General features: G+C 42.9%; 4 protein-coding genes across 4 annotated transcripts; 2 read left to right on the plus strand and 2 right to left on the minus strand.

The window, feature by feature from the left end:
* Nucleotides 1–297: 297 nt before the first annotated feature.
* On the minus strand, nt 298–9186 carry PADG_01076 (uncharacterized protein; the record flags this gene model as incomplete). The annotated part of the gene is made up of 4 exons (XM_010757806.1): nt 298–408; nt 463–4452; nt 4538–4932; nt 5001–9186. The coding sequence occupies 4 exons, from the start codon at nt 9184–9186 to the stop codon at nt 298–300; spliced, it is 8682 nt and encodes a 2893-aa protein (XP_010756108.1).
* A 1-nt stretch (nt 9187) lies between these two features.
* PADG_11209 (uncharacterized protein) lies at nt 9188–9607 on the plus strand (the record flags this gene model as incomplete). Its single annotated transcript, XM_010758502.1, has 2 exons — nt 9188–9225; nt 9421–9607. The coding sequence occupies 2 exons, from the start codon at nt 9188–9190 to the stop codon at nt 9605–9607; spliced, it is 225 nt and encodes a 74-aa protein (XP_010756804.1).
* A 3346-nt stretch (nt 9608–12953) lies between these two features.
* PADG_01078 (uncharacterized protein) lies at nt 12954–14003 on the minus strand (the record flags this gene model as incomplete). Its single annotated transcript, XM_010758298.1, has 4 exons — nt 12954–13237; nt 13310–13426; nt 13493–13606; nt 13907–14003. 4 exons carry the CDS (start codon nt 14001–14003, stop codon nt 12954–12956), a joined length of 612 nt encoding a protein of 203 aa, XP_010756600.1.
* Nucleotides 14004–17659: 3656 nt separating this feature from the next.
* Nucleotides 17660–19863, plus strand: PADG_01079 (uncharacterized protein; the record flags this gene model as incomplete). The annotated part of the gene is made up of 6 exons (XM_010757807.1): nt 17660–17663; nt 17762–17818; nt 17875–17919; nt 18098–18172; nt 18236–18526; nt 18608–19863. 6 exons carry the CDS (start codon nt 17660–17662, stop codon nt 19861–19863), a joined length of 1728 nt encoding a protein of 575 aa, XP_010756109.1.
* Between the last annotated feature and the right edge of the window lie 104 nt (nt 19864–19967).

A 19967-nucleotide genomic window follows, 5' to 3' on the forward strand; every position in this document is an offset into this window, starting at 1 on the left:
AATATTTTGATTCGAATAGTTGCACGTTAGGGAGGCATACGAGACAGGAAAGTCGATGATCAAGACGCAGATGAGGACGATGATGACTTGAGTAGGAAGCCTTGTTTCTCAAGAGCATTTCGAGTCCCGTGAGTCCCGAGAACCCAACAGCTTCCGCCCAAGGTGGGCGAAAGAGTTTTTCAGTCGTCTAGACAAGAACAGACAAACACACCAAATCAGTTTCCTTGATCATTTCAATATGCTAATAAACATCATCCAAAAATAATAAGATTAAAAACTAGCGCAAAGAAAGTAGGCTCACCCTTCATCTGGCACGTCATTATCATGGCCATTGCCATTCCTTTGGTTGACAGATCGTTGGTCGCCCGCCACTTGTCTCGAGACTCTATCACGGAATAGGTGATTGCCCTAAATATTTAGTTAAATGATGTGGATCAGTATGGAAGCCGTGGGGTTACATACATCGTCGCGACTACAAATGTGGTCACTTTTGGCGGACCGTGAGTCTGATGCTACGGGGAGATTCGGTGAAGAAGCAGCCCCACTGGATGACACCGAGTTTGATCGGCCAAGGGGTGAAGCAGCTGAAGTGAAGGAACGACGGGGCGGGGATTCAGATCTTTCGCTAGCAGAGCTGTGGCTGATGACACTACCTCCTCCATCTGACGATGGCGCAGTGGGTATCTCTTGGCCAATGTCGGTCACACTAAGAACTTGAGATGAGGAGGCGAGTTCTCGAAGACGTCTTTGTTGTTGCTTCGTGGGGCGATGGTGGGAAAATTTGTTTCCGAGGATTGCTGGTGTATGGGAGATGAGAGCTTTAATAACATCTTTCTTGAGTCGAAGGGCGAGGTCAAGGTTTGACCAGGTCTTGTTTCGATATTCAAGCACGGGCAGCCTGAAGACAAAATCATGGACATCTTCAATGTTGCGCTCCCCTTTTCCCTGATAACTCAGGCAAAGAACGACATCGTTGATTTTAACATGCGCCAGGGTCATAAAGTTGGAAGCACGAGACACCATTTGCGATAGATCGTCAGAGGCCTTATCGCCTTTTGCCATGTTAGGCTTGGCAGAGGACCTCTGTAAACCGAATTTCTTGGGCTTCCCTTCCGATCCGATTACGCTTTGATTGCTCACTAATGATATCTCAGATTGCTGCCCGCTCCCAGGACGGAGACTATCAGTAGATGCTTTCTTCGGTATACGACTTGTCGAAGGGCGAGAAGCCGAACATGGTCCTTCGTCAGGAGTTAGTTGCCGGACCGGCTCTCGATGGAGGGGAGTCATCTCGAGGCCTCTGATCCGTTTAGACGGGGAACCTGAAGGGCGATGGTCCGCTAGCGAAAGAGTAGGTTTTAGACGCAACTCTATGGATCCTGGGCCTAAAGTGGATGCTTGAGAATCATCTTTCGAGGAACTTGCAATACTACTGGCTGGAGTGACAGGTGCGATACTCTCATCATCTTCACTCCCCGATTCTTCACCCAGAGGCCGCATATGCTTTATCACAAACGGTGAAAAGGCCCCATTTTCAAAGGCGTTTGAGCCCATCCCAGGAAAAATGTATTCGAACAGTTTCTTTCCAAGCTCTCTCTCCAGCTGGACCTTAAGGGGAAACAATGTCACTTCGAAATGGTTCAGGACGGGTATACCAGCAACAGCTTCCAGCATGAACCAATCAACCCTAAGCATATTGTCATCCTCACTTTGCGGCGGTCTTCGGTGCTCATTGACGTACGGTACAATCATTTGCGGATAGAGAGCACTGGGGAGAAGATTGAGACCGTTTATTCGCTGAATCTCAATTGTATTACGGTTCGACCCGTCGATGTTGTCGGTTCGCGCGTACGTTGCGTTCCGCAGTTGAAATTCCACAAGAGGGTCCTTGGGACTCGTCATGAGATGCCATACGATCTCGGAAGCAGACAAGGCCCACCTCAATACTCCACTAGATTGCGACGTTGCTCGTTCTTCATTCTTGCGCTGTGATGTCGTGATAGCTTTCATGATAAAGAACAATTCATCCTCACAATGTGTCAAATCTCTCTCCAGGGCGACACGATCTTGCCAACCGTGAACGTCAAGATACTTGGCTTGGATTTGGAAAACGTTTTTAATTTCCTCAAGTTGTCGTATCCGTTGCTGCAGCCGGCTCACCAGTTGAGGAGCACCTCTTAGGTCACTGAAATCTGATGCAAGCATGATCTTCTCCAGCTTCTCGCTCCGCACTTTTTCAAGTGGCTCATTCCAGAGCAATAGGTCGAGCACGATGATGTACATGGAATAGTACTGATCCGAATCGCAGATTGCGCGTACATGGGAAAACTCGACCATGATTTGATCCATCCGGTTCTCGTTGCTTGTTGGAAGGTGCACCTTGCTGTCATCATCACCACTTGCAATCTTTTCATTGTACTTCAATCGCAGAGTATTGTACTTGTCATATCTGAGGCTTGCGGACGTTTTCTGGATAATTCTTGAAAAGCCAGATGGCTCCAGGTCGAAATCAACCATACCTTCCAGGGACACCCATGGAGGCCACGCAGACCCTGGCGCATTTCCGTACCTATTACCAGAATATAAATGAAGATGTTTGAACAGACTCTCCTGGGTAGTAACAAAGAATTGAGCGCTGTCCATATCCAGAGTGAATCGACGTTGTACCAAGCCGGAAACATCATCAGATACACGATGTTTATCCATTATTGAGACAACTTTCAACTGCATGCCTTTGGCAGTGATGAGAGCGACAGCTTTCTTGTTCTTCTCACTTTGAAGCTGAATCTGCGGCGCGATAAGGCGGAGATGGTAACTATTTTGTGGTGTGAAGTCTGGAGCAATTTTTTCAGCACCGTCCACTACCGAAGATCGCCGTCTAGCTGCTTTAGGCGTCGAGTCGTCAGCCTTAAAAAATTGATTAGCATTGCCAAGAAGTTGCTCGATACGATCTTCGATGGAAATGTCATCGTCGCCATCATGTCCCTCGTGTTCTTGCGACGGAGTCGGAGTGGGCGGCTGTTTACCCGCCTCTCTAGGCCGCAGTTTTGATTTCCCTTGCTCCTCCACAATATCGAGAATAAACTTCACCGCACGTCGAGACATGTAGTAAACAAATCCTCGTCTCTGGTTTACCTGATGAATATATCGAAGAATGATGTTCCGGAGTGAGTTGTTCCATTTCAATTGGATGTTATGGATGATGAAGCGATTATCAAAATCGCTGATGAACTCATCGTCCGGTGAAGCATAGAGGCCATCTATATCAGCATCATTACTTCCATTTTCGGACGAGGCAAATGGTTCTGATTCCGAAGCTGGCCTGCTGTGGATACTTTCACTTCCTAGGCCATTCGGCTCTGCATCGCCGGCGAGATGTTTTTCAAGGCGGCGAAGCCCAGAAACCAAGAACTTTCTCCGTCTCTGTAACGATTCACCCTGTCTGACAAAGAGTTCAAACTGGCTCTTCATACCATCTGCAGCTTGGCTATCTCGAACAATTCGCAGTTCCTGCTCTCCAATCATCCGATTATGAGCAGCTATTTGTGCGTCAATCATATCAAGTCGTTCTTTGATCAACTCCATCTGGACTCTTCGTGGATCATTATCTTGCGACATCACACAGTAATGTGACGGCTCGTCTCCAAACGGACTGTATCCGGTCTCATCAACACTCCGTTCCTCATGGTCCGTTTGTCGGAAATAAGAAAATCGGGGAGAGTATGCAAGAGGGAGAATTCGAGTGCGAGGATTTGATTCTGAGGGAAGCATCCAGTCAACCTCCACAAAATCATCCATGTCAACCCAGTTGAGGTCTTTATCAGGGATTGTGAACCGGGATAGATCGGCGGGAGGGACTGGTTGTTGATAAGCGGACAAGATGTCGCTGGCCACGTTTCCCTCTTCCGGGTTTGTTCCCGCAATGGAAACGGATACTGCCCTGAAATCAGCGGATATAAAATCCAGCTGGGCTCTATTGATTCGCATTTCGCTTGCCTTTGTCTGTTTCGAACGACCTTTCACCATCACATTGACCTGTTCCCTCCGTTGATGGAGGTCCAACATAAAGCTGTCAAGGCGAACCTTTATTCCGGTTGCGGACGCCATGTCTTCACCGTAATCATGGGCATCCTTGTGTTTGTAAATATGCGCCACAAACAATGGCGAGAGAAATAGATTATACTTGACAGTTGCCAGATGGCGGCCAAATTTTTTGCTTATCTTGGTCAACTCAGGCCAGAGAGAACCTTGACGAACTGGCAATGACATGACCCCTGAAAACAGTGACCACCAGCTGAAAAAATGTGTGAAGAACCTTGGAGTCAAATGGACAGTATTGTAGCTAGTTGATGGTTCACGATTCGATACGGACCAAACCCGACTTACTGGTGCGACAATAGCGAGCGACAAATGAATATGGTTACTTCGGAATCCACGGAAAGCGTCATAATCCTGTCGCATATCAGCAAACCCTGAAAACGTCTAACGTGGATTGCTGCTTAATAAAATAAGTCAAAGGAGAAAAAGGGAAACATACTTTTAGTTCGTCAGGACTTATGTACCGTGGATTCTTCAAAACCACATCATAATGCGGCTTAAACACAAACGACCGTTCCGAACCATCGACGTTTCGTTCGAAAACCAGGCCGGAAAGCCACCGGACATTTCCCGAGAGTTTCATTATCACTTTTTTGAACAACGCACAATCCTTCGAGATACACCTGGACGAAGTAGACCCATAATCTAACGTCACTTCGTACGAGTTTCGGGCCTGATGGCTATAATCTGGAATGGCAAGAACGTATTCACCGCTTGTAACTGCCATGAACTCTCTCGGGTCATCTCTCGTGTGTATTTCCCATTGCACATCTTTGCTCCAGCACATTACGAAACCTGCTCCAAATCCAGTGACTACGTATGGGTCGCGAGAACCTATGAAATCGTTTCAGTAAAATCCCTGGATTGTAAAAAAACACAAACCTCATGAAGTCAAGACATACCTTTCAACCGCAAATGGACATCCCCATCCCCTTTCCAAACCACATTTATTCTAGAATGGAAACTTAACCGAATCTTATCCCAGAACCCAACACGCTCCGAAGGATCAATCTCCGGCTTTGAAAAGCCCTCTATGATTTTCATCATATCCTGTATGACCGGCTGATAGGACATTCCCCACGATATACTAGTGGGCAGATTTGTATTTATTTCAATAATGGCATCGGAATACGTTTTGACTGGCGACACCGTTCGTCTAACATCGATCGAAAATCCAGGATTGGTGACACCATCTGCAACTTCATTTGGTGGCACAACGTTAACTATCACATGGCGTGAGGACTCATAGTCACGGAACTCTTCGGCGATTACAAAATCAGTGCGCAGAGACCAACTTGGGAGGCGAGAGGATTGACCAGCGCGTAGGGCGGGGATGTGTATTAGATCTAGAGGGTAGTCGCGTAGGTTTCCTCGGGCTTCGCCCATATCCAACTGAACATTCATGGGTATCAGCAGAGAATATTTCATGTCTAGGGGCATGCCTTTTCCTATTCTATGGAGGAAAATGGGGTATTCGTCAATAGGGAATGAAGGTTTATCGATAACAAGATGCACATCACTAATCAGGGCTGAAAGGAGACCAGGTCTATCGGGAACTGAAAGGATGTTTTCATCGTCTTGCATGTCTTCCGGTGGTTCGTCTGCGCCAGAAAACATAAGTCGAATTTCTTTGATTGCGGTGTTTTGAAAACGCATGTTATTGTCAATACTCATTTTCCAACTCCGGGCATTGTGTTCTTGTAGTTTAAACCACGCTTCGTTGGAGGATACCTTGAATGAGTCAGAAATTGCTGGTACACCTTCCGGATTATATCGTACGGCACGGTTTGGCCTCCTGCCTCTCGGTTGTGATCTGGTGTGCGGTCTCCGCCCATCAGCACTTTTACTTCTTCTCACATCCTCATTGCTCTTCCTCGAGCGTGCCGTTGAACGAGTTGGGATACCGTTGATCGACTGCGTCCGGTATCGAGACGATGCCTGCCGTTGCTGAAGTTCCTCTAATCTCCTGGACTTCATGCGGAATGCCTCTTCCCGAGCCAGACGTTGCTTCTGTTCCAATAGGCCAAGACGATAGATGCTTCCTATCTTCCATTCGAAAGCGTCATCTTCCAGTTCAAAGAGCAAAGCTTTGCTGCGAAGCGATATGCGGGGAACATGCTTGGGACCCTCAGGATGTTTCTCCAGGACGTACTCATTCGTCCTCGTCTTGAAGCGGTGATTTAGCTGCTGCACAGATTTTGCGGTATTGATGAAGTTATCGAATATTCGGTACATTATCATCTGATGGGGTACAGCAAGTCGTATGAACTCGGTAGAAATATCAATAGACTTTTCTTCAATAACTGTCCCGTCTGGTCTGCGTTGCGATTCCCGTAATCCCACACGAATATTATTTACACTCACGACTCGAGCCCACGCGCCTTTTAACTTTGGAGCTTCAGCGTGAAGCCGAATAAGTTGTGATCGCATAAAGGGGGCAGACCATCGGTGACGACCGGCAGCAAATCCGTATATTTGAAGCATCATTGAGGGGTCTGCCGGCATCAAACATTTTACCTGAATCAACGATGCTTTAACATCAACTGTAATAATCTCAGCGGATGAAGGATTAATGGGGAATTTGACGGGAACAATCTTCGTCGGCGAAGTAGTGGTTGTAGGTTTAGTCGTTGGTCGCAAAAGGGCATCCCGTAATACTGAAACAGCGATGCCAACAGCATAGCTCTGGTAGAGGGAACAGTCGAGGTATATCGACTTGACTGTAGAATTGATATGAAATATCGGGCCCTGTAGGTCACTTGACGTACTTAATGCCACTTCGAAGCGAGGTACAGATACAAACGATTCCGGCTCCATGAAGTCGGCTGACTCTATCACAAATCCTTCCAGACCGCGAACATGGAATACCAGACGTCGTCCATCGGCCGGGCCATGCTGAGACTTTCGAGAAGGGGATGATGAGGCAAATCGGAAGGAATGGTCGTCTGAACTGGCGGAATGACTTGGTGTTCGACGTTTGACAGATCTTCGATTCGGTTCTGCTTTTTGCGATTCATAATCGGCCGTCCATCCTTGAAGCTGTAAAACCATACCACGAGTAGTCGTCCCGATGGTATTGTCGATTCCGGCAACCTCAACGCTGAAGCCGGAGGCCTCGAACTGAAATTGGAGAAGCCATGGAGGTAAACGCCTGAAGAAGCTTGGATGGTTGGCCTCGAGAGAAGATAGCTTTTTTGGTTGAAAGTGAGAATGGAACTGATCGACCACCTGGTTCACACCACGGCTAACTTCCCCACTAACCAGATGTATGGAGAAGGTGTTCAAAGTCCCCGAAGCAACGACGCAAACTTCGGGGGTTGCATTGAGATGGATATTTACTTCCATCGTCTGTGTGGCTAACAGTCGATGCTTGTTTCCAGAGAAAGTCTGATAGTAAAGTTGGTGTGAAGCTACCCGGTAAATGGAAGATAGAGAATAGTGGATTCCGTCTTCAGCAGAATGTGAAGATTCGATATCCAGTGAAATCGACGATATGGAAGAAATAAGTAGATTGTAATTGTTATCCTTGCCTGTTTCGGGGGAAGGAAGAACAAAGCGAAGGACTGGTTCATGTATTGATAACTTAATACTCGCTTTTGGTAGAATATGAGAGATGAGAACGTGATTGTTTCGGACTTTGCTTCGGGAACGTGGTTTTGTCCTCTGCAGGATATCTCGTATTTGGGACAAATGTTTTGGCTCAAGATCGATTGATGGGGATGTCACAACAAGATTGGCAAATAAGACATTGGTATTGCGTTCAGCAACCCCTCTGTGCTCTGAGTAGGATACGGTTTTGGAAGGAAAAGTGGTCTTAATGGTAGTCGTAGCCATGGGGACGTACAGGATTTTATCGGTCTGTCCAATATTATCATCGAGGGAAACGGACAATGATATCGCGGCTAAAAGAGCCTGATGGGCGATGTCATCTCGTTGAAAGTACATGCGATGTGCAGGACGATTGGGATCCATCCGATGCAAATCAATCCCAACTTCGTGAGTGACAACGTTGAGATATAGCGGTCTTTGAGGCTGTACTGTCTGCACAACCTGGGATAGACGGAAGAAACTCAGTGCTACCTGTATTTCCTGTATTCCACGCAACAACGAACTAAGAAACTCCCTAGAATCGGTAACGGTCTGGAAAATTGCTTCTTGACGACTACCCGGCTGAGACAGTTCCTGCACAGTGTCCTCAGAAGATATCCCATCGCCTGTTAGTTCGCCAGCTGCATTCTTTTGAATCGGCAGAGATTCCTTCATACGCGTACCCAGTTTTACCAAGTCATCGTACGGAACATGAAGTCTCCCAGCCTTTACGGCAATCGAAACGTCCCTCAGTCCTTCCAGATCCTTGTGGAGAATGCCATGGATGGTCAGGCCAAGGTTGTCTAATATTTCCACTGCTTCGCAGTCATCGACAGCAAGCATAATATTCCGAACATTGAAAATCCATTCCGCCGGTCGTCGGTCCCCATGCGGATCCTTCTTGTGCCGGAACAGCCTGCCCCTCGCCATCATTTTCTTCCTGGTGTCAACAGCCATTGTGAGTCCTCCGATCTGAATCTCCCCAGCATCCACAACCTTAAGGATCGTATCTGTAGCCACAACATCCACTATCGCCAGCCATTGTATCTGTCTATGAAGGATTTTAATCCATTCCTTGGACATCGTCAGCATTTTCCAGGCCTTACTCCGTGTCTTGTGGTAGGGTCCCGGTTGAAAACCGGCACCCAACACATCATCCTTTTCCGAAACATCATCAGATTCCTCTGCCAGTGTCCTTTTCTTTGCATCACGTTGGTGGCTGTTCAGAGCCGGCAGGTCAATGGTTACTGCCAGTTCCCGCAACTTCACGCTTATGTAAGTAGGTTGCGCAAACGACGGTCGATGGATCGATAGGCCCAGCTGACGGATACTGATCTTAACTCCTTCCTTTGGAGAGTATCCAATGCGGCGGAGGGAGAAGTAGCCGATTCGTTGTATCGAAATGCCGGTCGCGATGCGAATGATGGCGAGGAAGATGAAGGAGGTGAGGTAGATGAGGAAGAGAGCTACGAAGACCGTAGTTGGGCTCCAGACTGCCATAATGGATCACAAGCGGTACGGCACTTGCGACAGGCTTGAGTCCGTTTGACAGAAGCTATGGGACATGGCATCGACGAGTATAACTAGATCAGGAGGCTCGAGCCTAAAGGGGTAGAAGAAAAGAAGTAAGAAAACCGTCAGAACAGTTGAAGTTTTACCGTGGATATAGTTAAGCTCGACCAGTCCACATTCCAAGACTTGCCAACATGAATAAGTCAAGGAACAGTGTAAAAGTGGTATGGCCGAAAATGACCACGACGGCAACAAAGAAAAGGTGAAGTTTACCACAAGCTCGATAGTTGGCAGGAAGCTCAGAGATAAGCAGGAGTATCATGATCGAAGTCCTTGCGGAAGAAGGGGGGTGAAAAGGGAGGACGAAGAGGAGCTCGAGAGAGTCCCCTTGGCGATAGAGTCCGATTAAAAAGAGAACTAGATATATTTAAGTGGAGTGGAGTGGAGAAGAAGCTGTTAGTTTAGTTTGCTACTGGAGTATTATCCCACGAGTCGGCAGGAGGAGTTGCGGCTCATTGGGCCGGGTGGATTACCTAAGACACCTAATGGCACGTTTAGTTAACTAGTCCAGCTGCTGGGTCTTGGTGCGGCAGCCAACCGTGAGCATTCCACACCAGAAACCATGGTTGGCTTGCTTCCCTTGGGAAAATATTGGCATTCATTCCCTTTGGAATGGAAGGTCTCTTCAAGTTTGACAGACCGAAGGGTTTAGGGGGGGCTCCCAGGTAATCGCCACTGTCAATGCAACAACCATATGGCTTCCCAAGAAAAACGGCCGAATGTTTTGGAGTACGATTTAATCTTGGACATCGGCAAAAGTCCTGTCTGAAACAGCCAACTAATACGACGTTGGCTGCTCCACAAAAAGGAGGAAAATATAAAATAACTAAGCTAACAGTTATCTTGGAAATTATTGACATATTTCCCAACCGAGTCGGACACCAAATTGGAACTTGTATCTAATTTATCAACCTACCTTTTTAACGCGTTAAAAAGCCACCAATTCGCAATAAAAACAAAAGAAACTCTATAGAAATAGAGGGAAGGATTGAACTCGCGATATCCACCTTGAAAAACAAGGAAATTACCTCTATTCATGAAGCAGCAAGACTATATGATATCCCACACTCTACTCTTGCTGATTGATTGAAAGGCTGCTCGTCACATACAATGTTACAGACAAATTCACACTGTTTGACCGAAACTGAAGAGGAAATACTTGTTCAATGAGAACTGAGCATGATCAAATGAGGATTAATCGTGCCTCCGCGCACCCACACCTCGTGTGGGTGCACCACAGTGTAATGATAAAAACAGTGTAACAATAAAAATATCAACTTCTTCATTAATCAATCTTCAAATATTAATATATCACCACCACCATGACCAATAAGATAGATGATCTTGAAAAATGTATTCAGAGTGTCATTGAAGTCTATAATGGCAATCAAAAACAGAAAATCCTATTTCTGGCATGCAAATTCAACATTTCTTATCAACATCTTCAAGCAAGAATCAATGGAAGAAAAACATGCAATGCAAAGACTGCACTGAACAAGAAGCTTAGCAAGAGTCAGAAGAACATGTTAAAAGAGTGAATAGCTCATATGGATAGAAATAATTGCTCACTGACTGCAGAGCAGATTCAAGATAATGCAAATCTCATTCTCAAATGCCATCATACTAATCCTTCAACCTCCTCATTTGTGGTCAGCAAGATGTGGATCTATCAATATATACAAAGCTTGGATAAGTATAAAAGAGTTAAGCAGAAGACAATGAATCTGAAAAGAATTGCTGTTGAGAATATTAGCTACATCAAGATGTGATTTGACTGTTTGAAAATCTTACTTTAAAAGTACATATTTCAAATCTGCAATATCTACAACTTCAATGAGATTGGCTTTCAAGAGGGTCAAGGACATGGAGAATGGGTTATTACTGCTTTTAAAGACTTTAATTCAGTTATAACTTCATCATATTCTTGAAAATTGATCACTGTGATTGAGTGTGTTTTAGTAGATGATGAGGTATTGAATTCCTTCATTATCATGAAATTCAAAACTTAACTTGAAGATTGATATACACAAAGCAATCTATCAGATGAATATACAATCACAACATCAGATACTGACTATATCAATAATGAGATTGACTTTATATAAATTCAGCACTTTAATGAGATCTTTAAAAAACATCAGCAAAGCAGTCATCAATTGCTGCTTCTTGATAATCATGAATCTCATCTTACTGAAGAATATCTATAATACTGCAATCTTTATAAGATTATTCTATATAAATTTTCTTTACATTCAACTCATATACTATAATCTCTAGATGGCATGCCTTTTCAGCAGTATAAGCACTATCATTTAAAAATAGTTAATCAAGCTGTGTGATATAGATATCAGTAGTATGAAAAATGTTAATTTCTATAAAATCTAGTTGATGTTTGCAAAAAGACTTTTCAACTTCTACTATTCAGACTGACTTTACAAATCATGACATTGCCTTATTTAACCCACAATCTATACTGCTTAAGCTAGATTCAAAGATCTCTGACTACTCTGAGTTGTAAATATATAAAGAAGACTTCTTTTCACTGCAATCAAGCTTTTCAGATACTGCTTCATCATAGCTATTCTTACTTAAAACAATCAAGAAGCTACAACATCATATTTGAGTGGCAAAGAAGATAATGCAAAATATGAAAAATACACTTGATTTCAAATCATCTCATCTGAGCAATCAATTGAACAAGATTTTCCAAGGTAGTCTTGTTCAGACAGAACTCAATGCTATAAAAAAAAAGTGGAGATTGAGAGTTATTATCTTGCAATCAAACACTGCAGCATTAAAAATACACATCAACAGATTCAAGTAGAAGGTATTCTTACTGTCAGAGATGTGAATAGAAAGATTGCACAATGTAAAGAGAAGAAAGTAGAAAAAGAATGTTATAAGAGAGTTAAATATGTTAAAAGAGCTTTGAAGAAAAATACTATGAATTCAATTTAACAAGAGGTTAATGATATATATAAATATCTCACAAATAATACAGCTACTACAGATGATATAGATAAATTAATTATCATAGATTAGCAGTGTGGTGATGAGATATTAATTTTTGAAGTTCTAATTATCCATATTTTTATCATTACACTGTTTTTATCATTACGCTGAGGCGCACCCACATCAGGTGTGGGTGCGCGGGGCACGATTATTCCCTAAGCCTGCTGCTATTCTGACAGAGGAATACAAAGCCCTACAGACTGCAAATGAAAAGCAAAACACAAGTGAGAATGAGGACTTATCCAATATAGCTTAGGAGGGTATTCTAGCAGCAGAGGAAGGATTACCTGAGGGCTCAAGCTGCTCAACAAGCTGTGAAGAAGGATAGTGAAGGATTCAAATCAATCCACCACGTGAGCACCAGCACGCTGTAGTAAATGTGGTAAGATAGAGCCCCCGCATGCCCATAGGGTTGAAAAATAATGTATATAATTTTCTATGTGTAATTCCATATAATTGTTGCTTAATTTTAATATTTTTTTAAATATATTATGATCTGTTCTGGTAGGTGATCATTTACGTTGCTATTTCTCTAGTTCCTTTTTTTCTTTTTTACGCTGCAACAAGTCAAGCAAGCAATTTTATCTGAAAACTAGAAACCACCCAAGCAGGTCTAAAATATCCTACACCTCTCCCCAACTTGAGTCATGACACGCATACATACATATCCTCGTCCATCCATCTCACGAAGACTCCAACTTCCTAAGTGCCTCTATCTTACCATCAATAATCGCAATCTCAGCATCAATAGCCAGAAGCTTCTCATTGAGCATCACAATATACTCTCCGTCAGACAGCGGCTTCAAGAGCATCCATTTGGACTCTAGCAGGCGCCGAGCCAGGGTTTTCTGGGGGCCCGTTTCAGCTTCATGTTGAGATACCCAACATCCATTAATGACATCGTATGACTTCTGTCCCAGAAAGCCAGCCAATCCAAAAATCACCGCTCCAGGAACAAACCTGCGATCTACATGATGTACAGATATATAACGTTAGAGGAAATCGATGATCCTCTCCTTGTCATTTTATTCACACTTACGGATAGAAAACGAAATTGCTCCCCCGGATAACCCACTGGCAATCGAGCTTGCAAACGCCCGTTGGCCGGGAGTGGGTTTGTCGTCAAATTGCACCCGGAGGATGTTACTCCTCAGCCCTATCGGTTTGAATTGAATTCAGTAAAAGGAAGATGAAGCCAGGACAGAACTAATGCCGTTCTTACACCATGTCGAGGTTCCAAAGGCAAACCAATGGATGCCAGCTGCAATCGAATGGATCGTTGGATTCGGTGAGCGTAAGACGCCCGTAATCCCTCCAAAGATGAGTCCGAATGCACCTGTATATTGAAAATATTAGAATTGAAGTTGAAAATATATGCACGTGAAAATTTAATAGTAAACAAAGGATTCATGTGAACAGATCACATGCATAAAATAAGATCCTCATGCAAATTCCAGCTACCCCGTACTTGTTCTAAGAATAAAAACCAAAGAATACATCCTATCACAATTCGATCATCTTATCAACCCGGCAGGGACACAAGAGAAAAACTACATCTCAAAGAAAGAAGGGAAAAATAAAAAATAAATATAAAAATAAAAAATAAAAATAAAAAAAAGTGAAAGAGAGTACCAACCACTCAAAGTCCCAACCTTCAACGCAGGCATCGCCGTCCACGGGCTCTGCACCTGGTCACGATCATTTTCATGATCCCCAGCGCCTTTCCCACGCATCCTCAACTTTTGCGCCCGATGTCAGCCAGCTGTATGAGGCGTGTATCCGGCAGGGCATGGATGAAGGCCTTAATACATGAAGGGACAAGATTGTTTGGCCCTCCCTTTTGACCTGGTGATACAGTGAGATATCTGGGTAGAAGAGATGAGACAATATAAGACAATTGATGTGAGTAGGGATTGGATAGAAGTTAATTGGGTTTTTGGGAAGGCAAATGAAGGTCCACGTGACTCTGAACACCCCAATCGGGTTATCCCGCTTAGGGGCCATAGAGTTGTTGCCTGTTGACAGCATACAGGATTAATAGTTAACTACGGAGTACAGTTAACTAGTTAGTTAATGTTGAGATCATTAGGGTTGTAAGTTTTTTTTGTTTCCACTGCAATTCATTTCATGAGCATTTCAGCTTGATTATCAAAAATTTCAAATACAATGGGGATTTAGGATCTGACTGGATAAACTGTTACCCCGCAAGATACCTTGCCCTTAATAAATAGATATCACCCCGCTCATATCTAATTTAGTAACAGTGGCGATAAGGCATCTTTGCCTTGCCAGATCAGATGGCCCTAAGTCTATTGAAGAATACAAGATTTTGCGCCCTTGTCCATGCTTTCAGTCATCTATAATAACTCAGATGCGATCCACATAATCATAACGGAATTCTCAACCGAGTGGGACATCAACTCTGTTTGCGTAGTGAATTCATAATAAAAATAAAGAAACTCTATAGAAATAAGAACAGAATTGAGCTCGCAGTTTCTTTCTTGAAAAATATGTGAAGGATAGATTGCTTGATTGATTATGAAGCGATCGCTAGCTACGCGGAAGTTATATACAGTGCGGATTACGTAAGAAGGCGGATAGGCCTGACAAAATAAAGATAATATCTTTATTCACAAAGCTGCATAGATGCAAAAGCTGCATGATGTTTTTTAGTTACTTCACTTTTGCATATTAAATGAGAGATCATTTTTCACAGTTAAATGTAGACAATCCAAACCTCTGAGCAAGCTATTAAATCTAAATATTTTTCAATTTCCTCACTTATATATGCCACGTGGAATTATACCATCAATTTAAATTAAAAAATTCTAAAAAGTCTATAGAGATAAAAAAAGACTAAAGCTCATAATAAAATGTTTTTAAAAAAAAAAAATTCTCTTTTATTTTTAAATTTTTTTTGATATTTTATATTTTACTCTAAGTTATAGACTTAATAGCTGATCAGTATGAGTTAACTTATATATATATATTTAAATTAAATTAACTTAGTCTAAAGATAATCTACAAGTTTAATAAATTTTTAATATAACTAAATAAAAACTATTATCTTAGTTAATACTTACTATGAATATAATTAAGTATTAATTTAAATTTCAATATTATATTTTAGATATTATAATCATAAATAAGTAAAATATAAAATTATTAAAGTAATTTGAAATTAATTTAAAACTTTAAAAAATATAATTATTGAATATAAATTTAATTAAAAATTTTTATAAATTTAATAAAATAATTTTTGCTTTATAATATTAAATAAGTATTAAAATTATTCATTTTTCTCCTCTTCTTCTTCTTTCTTATACTTTTATGCAATCAGTAACTATTTTATAAATTAATTATATAATAAAACTTAACTAACTAGTTAGTGTTGAAAGCATACTTATATGATAAATAACTATATCTAAAATCTTATGAAAAGATAGTTACTAAAGAGAAACTAGTTGTAGAACTTACATTATATCATTTTCAACTTAGAAATAGTGGCAATTTGTATGTGGAGAAGGTTTATTAACAGTTAAACTGACATAGTACTAAAAAAAATATCAATCAGATGTCATCTAATGTGAACCAGATGACATATTTGATTTTTAGATGTTATCTCATCAAATATGAGATAATATTTCTATAGAATTTGAACTCATAGCTTTGAACTTCTCACACTAAGTGTTATTATCTAACAGTCATCATAATTATTTAGCTACTAAAAATTATAAGTATCATTATAACAGAGAGTAATTATCAACTTTTTACTTTTATTCTATAATAAATTGTATAGGAATTTATATAAATTTATACTATTAAATAAAGTTAAAAAGAAATAAATTTCATAAATATTAGATTTAATCAAAAAAATTTCTATATAAAAAATTTATTCTTTGTATTTTTATTAAAATTTTAATATTTATAAATTTAAGTATATTTATTATTTTAAATAAATTATTTAAAGGTTTAATAAGTAGTAAATATAATTTAAATTTATAAAAAAATATTATTAAAATATATTTACTTTAAATAAAAAATAAAATATATAAAATTTAAATAATTACTTTAATATAAAAAATCTTACAAGTAAAGCTTATATTTTTATTAATTTTCTTAATTTATTTATTAAATATATAATTAATTAAGTAGATCTAATTCTTTTTTTATAATTATAATTTTATGCTTTATAAAAGTGCAATAACTATGATACTATTGAACATATCAAAAAACACGTTCTAATTCTTGTATAGTTTAGTTTAAATATACTCCTTTTAGTCGCTGTTGTTGTTGATGATTACAACTGAAATGAAATACTAATATATTAAAGTAAACCAAATTTTGAGTCCCACTCCGTCCTGCTCAATTGGGAATTATGTTAGCAGGAAGGCAACACAAAGATCAATCAGGTTGAACGCAACTTTTCCAGCAAATCTCAGGGTATCAAATATATATCACCTTATTTTATACATGATCCGCCAATCTCCATTCATCTCCATTTGCCCCTCAATTCCGTCAACATGGAGTTAATGGGTGAATATTGAACTTATCTCCCAGTCAGGGCTAGCTTCTTGACTTTGTGTTGGGCGTTTAACGTTGATCTCTGTTTCCCCGGTGCACTGGCAGTTCCAGGTACCAGCGGAGGGAGATGGATGACTTTCTAACTCTGGGCGCAAAGTTGTATTACCACAAAGGGATGGTTTTGGGCTCTGTTGGAGTTGCCAGCCTACATAGTTGGGTTCAAAAAGGAGTTTCAATGGAAGCCTGGTAGAGAAAATGTTAACCTATGTATAGCTGAGCCATTGTTGCGTCCATGTTTGTGGTTGTTCTGTTGATACGGAGAATAATTAGCAGTGAGTTTGTGGCAGTAGTAGTAACCAGTTAAGCGGGCGACTTTCTGGTGGTTAGGGTATCTCTAAAACATTTTCATTTTCAAGACATCAAAATAAATCACTTCTACCAGCAACCGCGATAAGTATGCGAGATGATTGAAGGCTTGCAGAGCCCCTTAATGGTGAATGCTACTATTATTTCAACAATGGTTGGGTCCATGGTTTGGTGGTTCAAGATTTTTTTTTTTCTATCTCTTTATTTACTTTTTCGGTTCTCTGCCGCTTGACGCACTAAGGCTGACTTTTCCTTAGCGTCATCACTAAAAATTATCCTTTCGAAAGATCCAACCCAATTTTCCCCTCCGTGTCTTCAACCTTCAAGGCCACCCTTTTGACCACTCAACATCAGCCTTTCCATTCCCAATCACTGCCTCAGTGATTCCCCATCTGACTATTTTCATCATCGCTGAAAGACCTTCGGATCTTCCATCCCCCTTCGCTCCCAAAAGAGACGCGCACACGCCTTTGCGCGTTTCGTCATCCAAGTTGCCATCATGGGTGAGTATTTCCACGCTGGCCTGTCATTCCATCGCTATCGAGCTTCATGTAGTAGATATCATGGCTGCTTTACTTGTAGCTAACTGTTTCGCTCCCAGCTCCTGCAAAACCGAAAGCGCAAAAGATGTCCGTCGGGACCTTCTTGGCCGACGAGAGTATGTGCCCTACACCCTGGCATGTCTCTGGCTTACCACAAACTAATACGGGGTAGATTTTGGCTCGTGGGCCGATGAAATGGATGAATTCCCTTTGCCTGGTACGTCGCGACTCCTGATTGAATTATTTGCTTGGCTGGTTTTTACTGACTCGTCTTCCCCATTAGCCGGTAAGAGTAGAAAAACTCTATATATCCCCGTTAACCCCCCTTCTCTCTCTTACACACACCGGTAGAGAACAATCATATATCTTGAGCAATGAATCTGAAATATCAATAGTTCCCGAACCCCGTGCTAGCTATGGTGGAGAACGACGTACGTTCAGCGGATATGGCAACGACACGGGCGGTATAGGTATGGAGCCAACCTTCTATATTTGTTCCTTTTTGCGAACACTGCAGCTAACACTCATAAAAGAGCGTGACCACCGCGGGTACGCCATCAGAGAGGAGCTTCCACTTCCAACTCAGCCTCCTTACACTGCCCACATTGGCAATTTGTCTTTCGAGGCTGCCCAAGCCGATATTTCGGAGCTTTTCAAGGAATGTCAGGTGACAAACGTTCGGATCGTTGAGGACAAAATGACCAGGGCGCCAAAGGGCTTCGGTTACGTGGAATTTGCTACGCTTGAAGGCTTGAAGAAGGCCCTCACATTCCAAGGAACTTCTCTTCAGGGAAGAAATATCAGAGTTAGCGTCGCAGAACCTCGTATGTCTATTGGAATAACACCCCCTCTCCCCCAAAAACAACTTGCGATGCAGCCTTAAAACACAACTAACATCACTGCAGCCAAAGAGAGACAAGAAACGAGGGATTTCAGCGACTGGTCCCGCAAAGGCCCACTTCCAGATGTTCCTTCACAGCGACGAGTGTCCGACCGCCCGGGCTTTGGAGCAAGAGGACAAGATGCTCTGAGTGATGTCGGAGACCGTACCGGACGACGTGCCTTTGAGCCCGCTGACGGTAAAGTTAGAGACTATGGGAATTGGGAACGCAAGGGACCCCTCTCTCCTTCCCCTGCCCCTACATCTTTAGCTAGCGAAGGAGGCCGCCCAAGAAGCAAAGACGGCCCTGGGTTCCGCAAAGCCTCACCTGCTTGGGGAGAGGCGCGCTCGCAAGAAGGCTCAAGGCCTCCCAGGCGTGAGTTCCATGAGCGACCAGCCCCAGAGAGAACACCAACCGCTCCTGAACTAGACAACCAATGGAGAGCAAGGATGCGACCAGACCCCCCAGCTCCCAAATCCGCCGCCCCAGCCCCTGAAGCTGTCCCAGCTGCACCTCCTGCACCAGCCCAACGACCCAAACTTAATCTACAAAAACGAACAGTTGAGGCTGAACCCGCTTCCCCCACAGCCACAACTGGCGACTCCAAGGCGAGCCCCTTCGGTGGTGCTCGTCCCATTGATACGTCCGCCAGAGAGCGTGAAGTTGAGGAAAGACGCCAGCTAGCCCTGCGACAAAAGAAAGAAGCAGAGGAAAAAGCAAAGGCTGAGAAAGCTGAGAAACAAAAGGCAGCAAAGGAGCAGGAGCAGCTGACAAAGGAAGAAGCTTCCGTCAAGGGTGGAAGTGCCGTCACCACTGCAAATGGTGCTAAGGAGGATGGCTCAGACGCTCCACAGGCTGGGAAGAATATCGAGATCCTTCGCAGGACGGGACATACTGAAGAAGCCACAGTAGTCGAGCAAGCGTCAGCGGCACCAGCCGCTAACGAGAAGCCTGGAATTCCCAAAGAGCCGGCGGCTCGCCAGCAACAACCGCAGCAACAGCAACAGCAACAGCAACAGCAACAATCAGCACCCCCAAGCAAAGCCAACGGAAACTGGCGAAATGGTCCCGCCCGAACTCGCGGCGGGGGCCATGGTCATGCGCCACCCAGAGGTTTTGTCCAGGGCCATGCCAAGGCTCAGCAAAATAGAGGTGCCCCTGCGCAGGAACACGCGCCAGCTCCTACTCCTGCTACCCCCGCTGAACCTGAGGAGGAGGGCTGGAGCACCGTGAGCAGCAAACAGCGCAACAACCGACGTGGAAACCAAGCTCGCGGCTGAAGAGCTGTCCTTGTTTTCTCGCTTTGATAATATGAGGCCCAACGCCGTTCCCGCCCTCCGTACCCAAGTCCCCGTCCCCGTCCCCGTCCCCAGCTTCCTTCCTC

Source organism: Paracoccidioides brasiliensis (assembly GCF_000150735.1).
Source record: "Paracoccidioides brasiliensis Pb18 unplaced genomic scaffold supercont2.1, whole genome shotgun sequence".
NCBI classification, from domain to species: domain Eukaryota; kingdom Fungi; phylum Ascomycota; class Eurotiomycetes; order Onygenales; family Ajellomycetaceae; genus Paracoccidioides; species Paracoccidioides brasiliensis.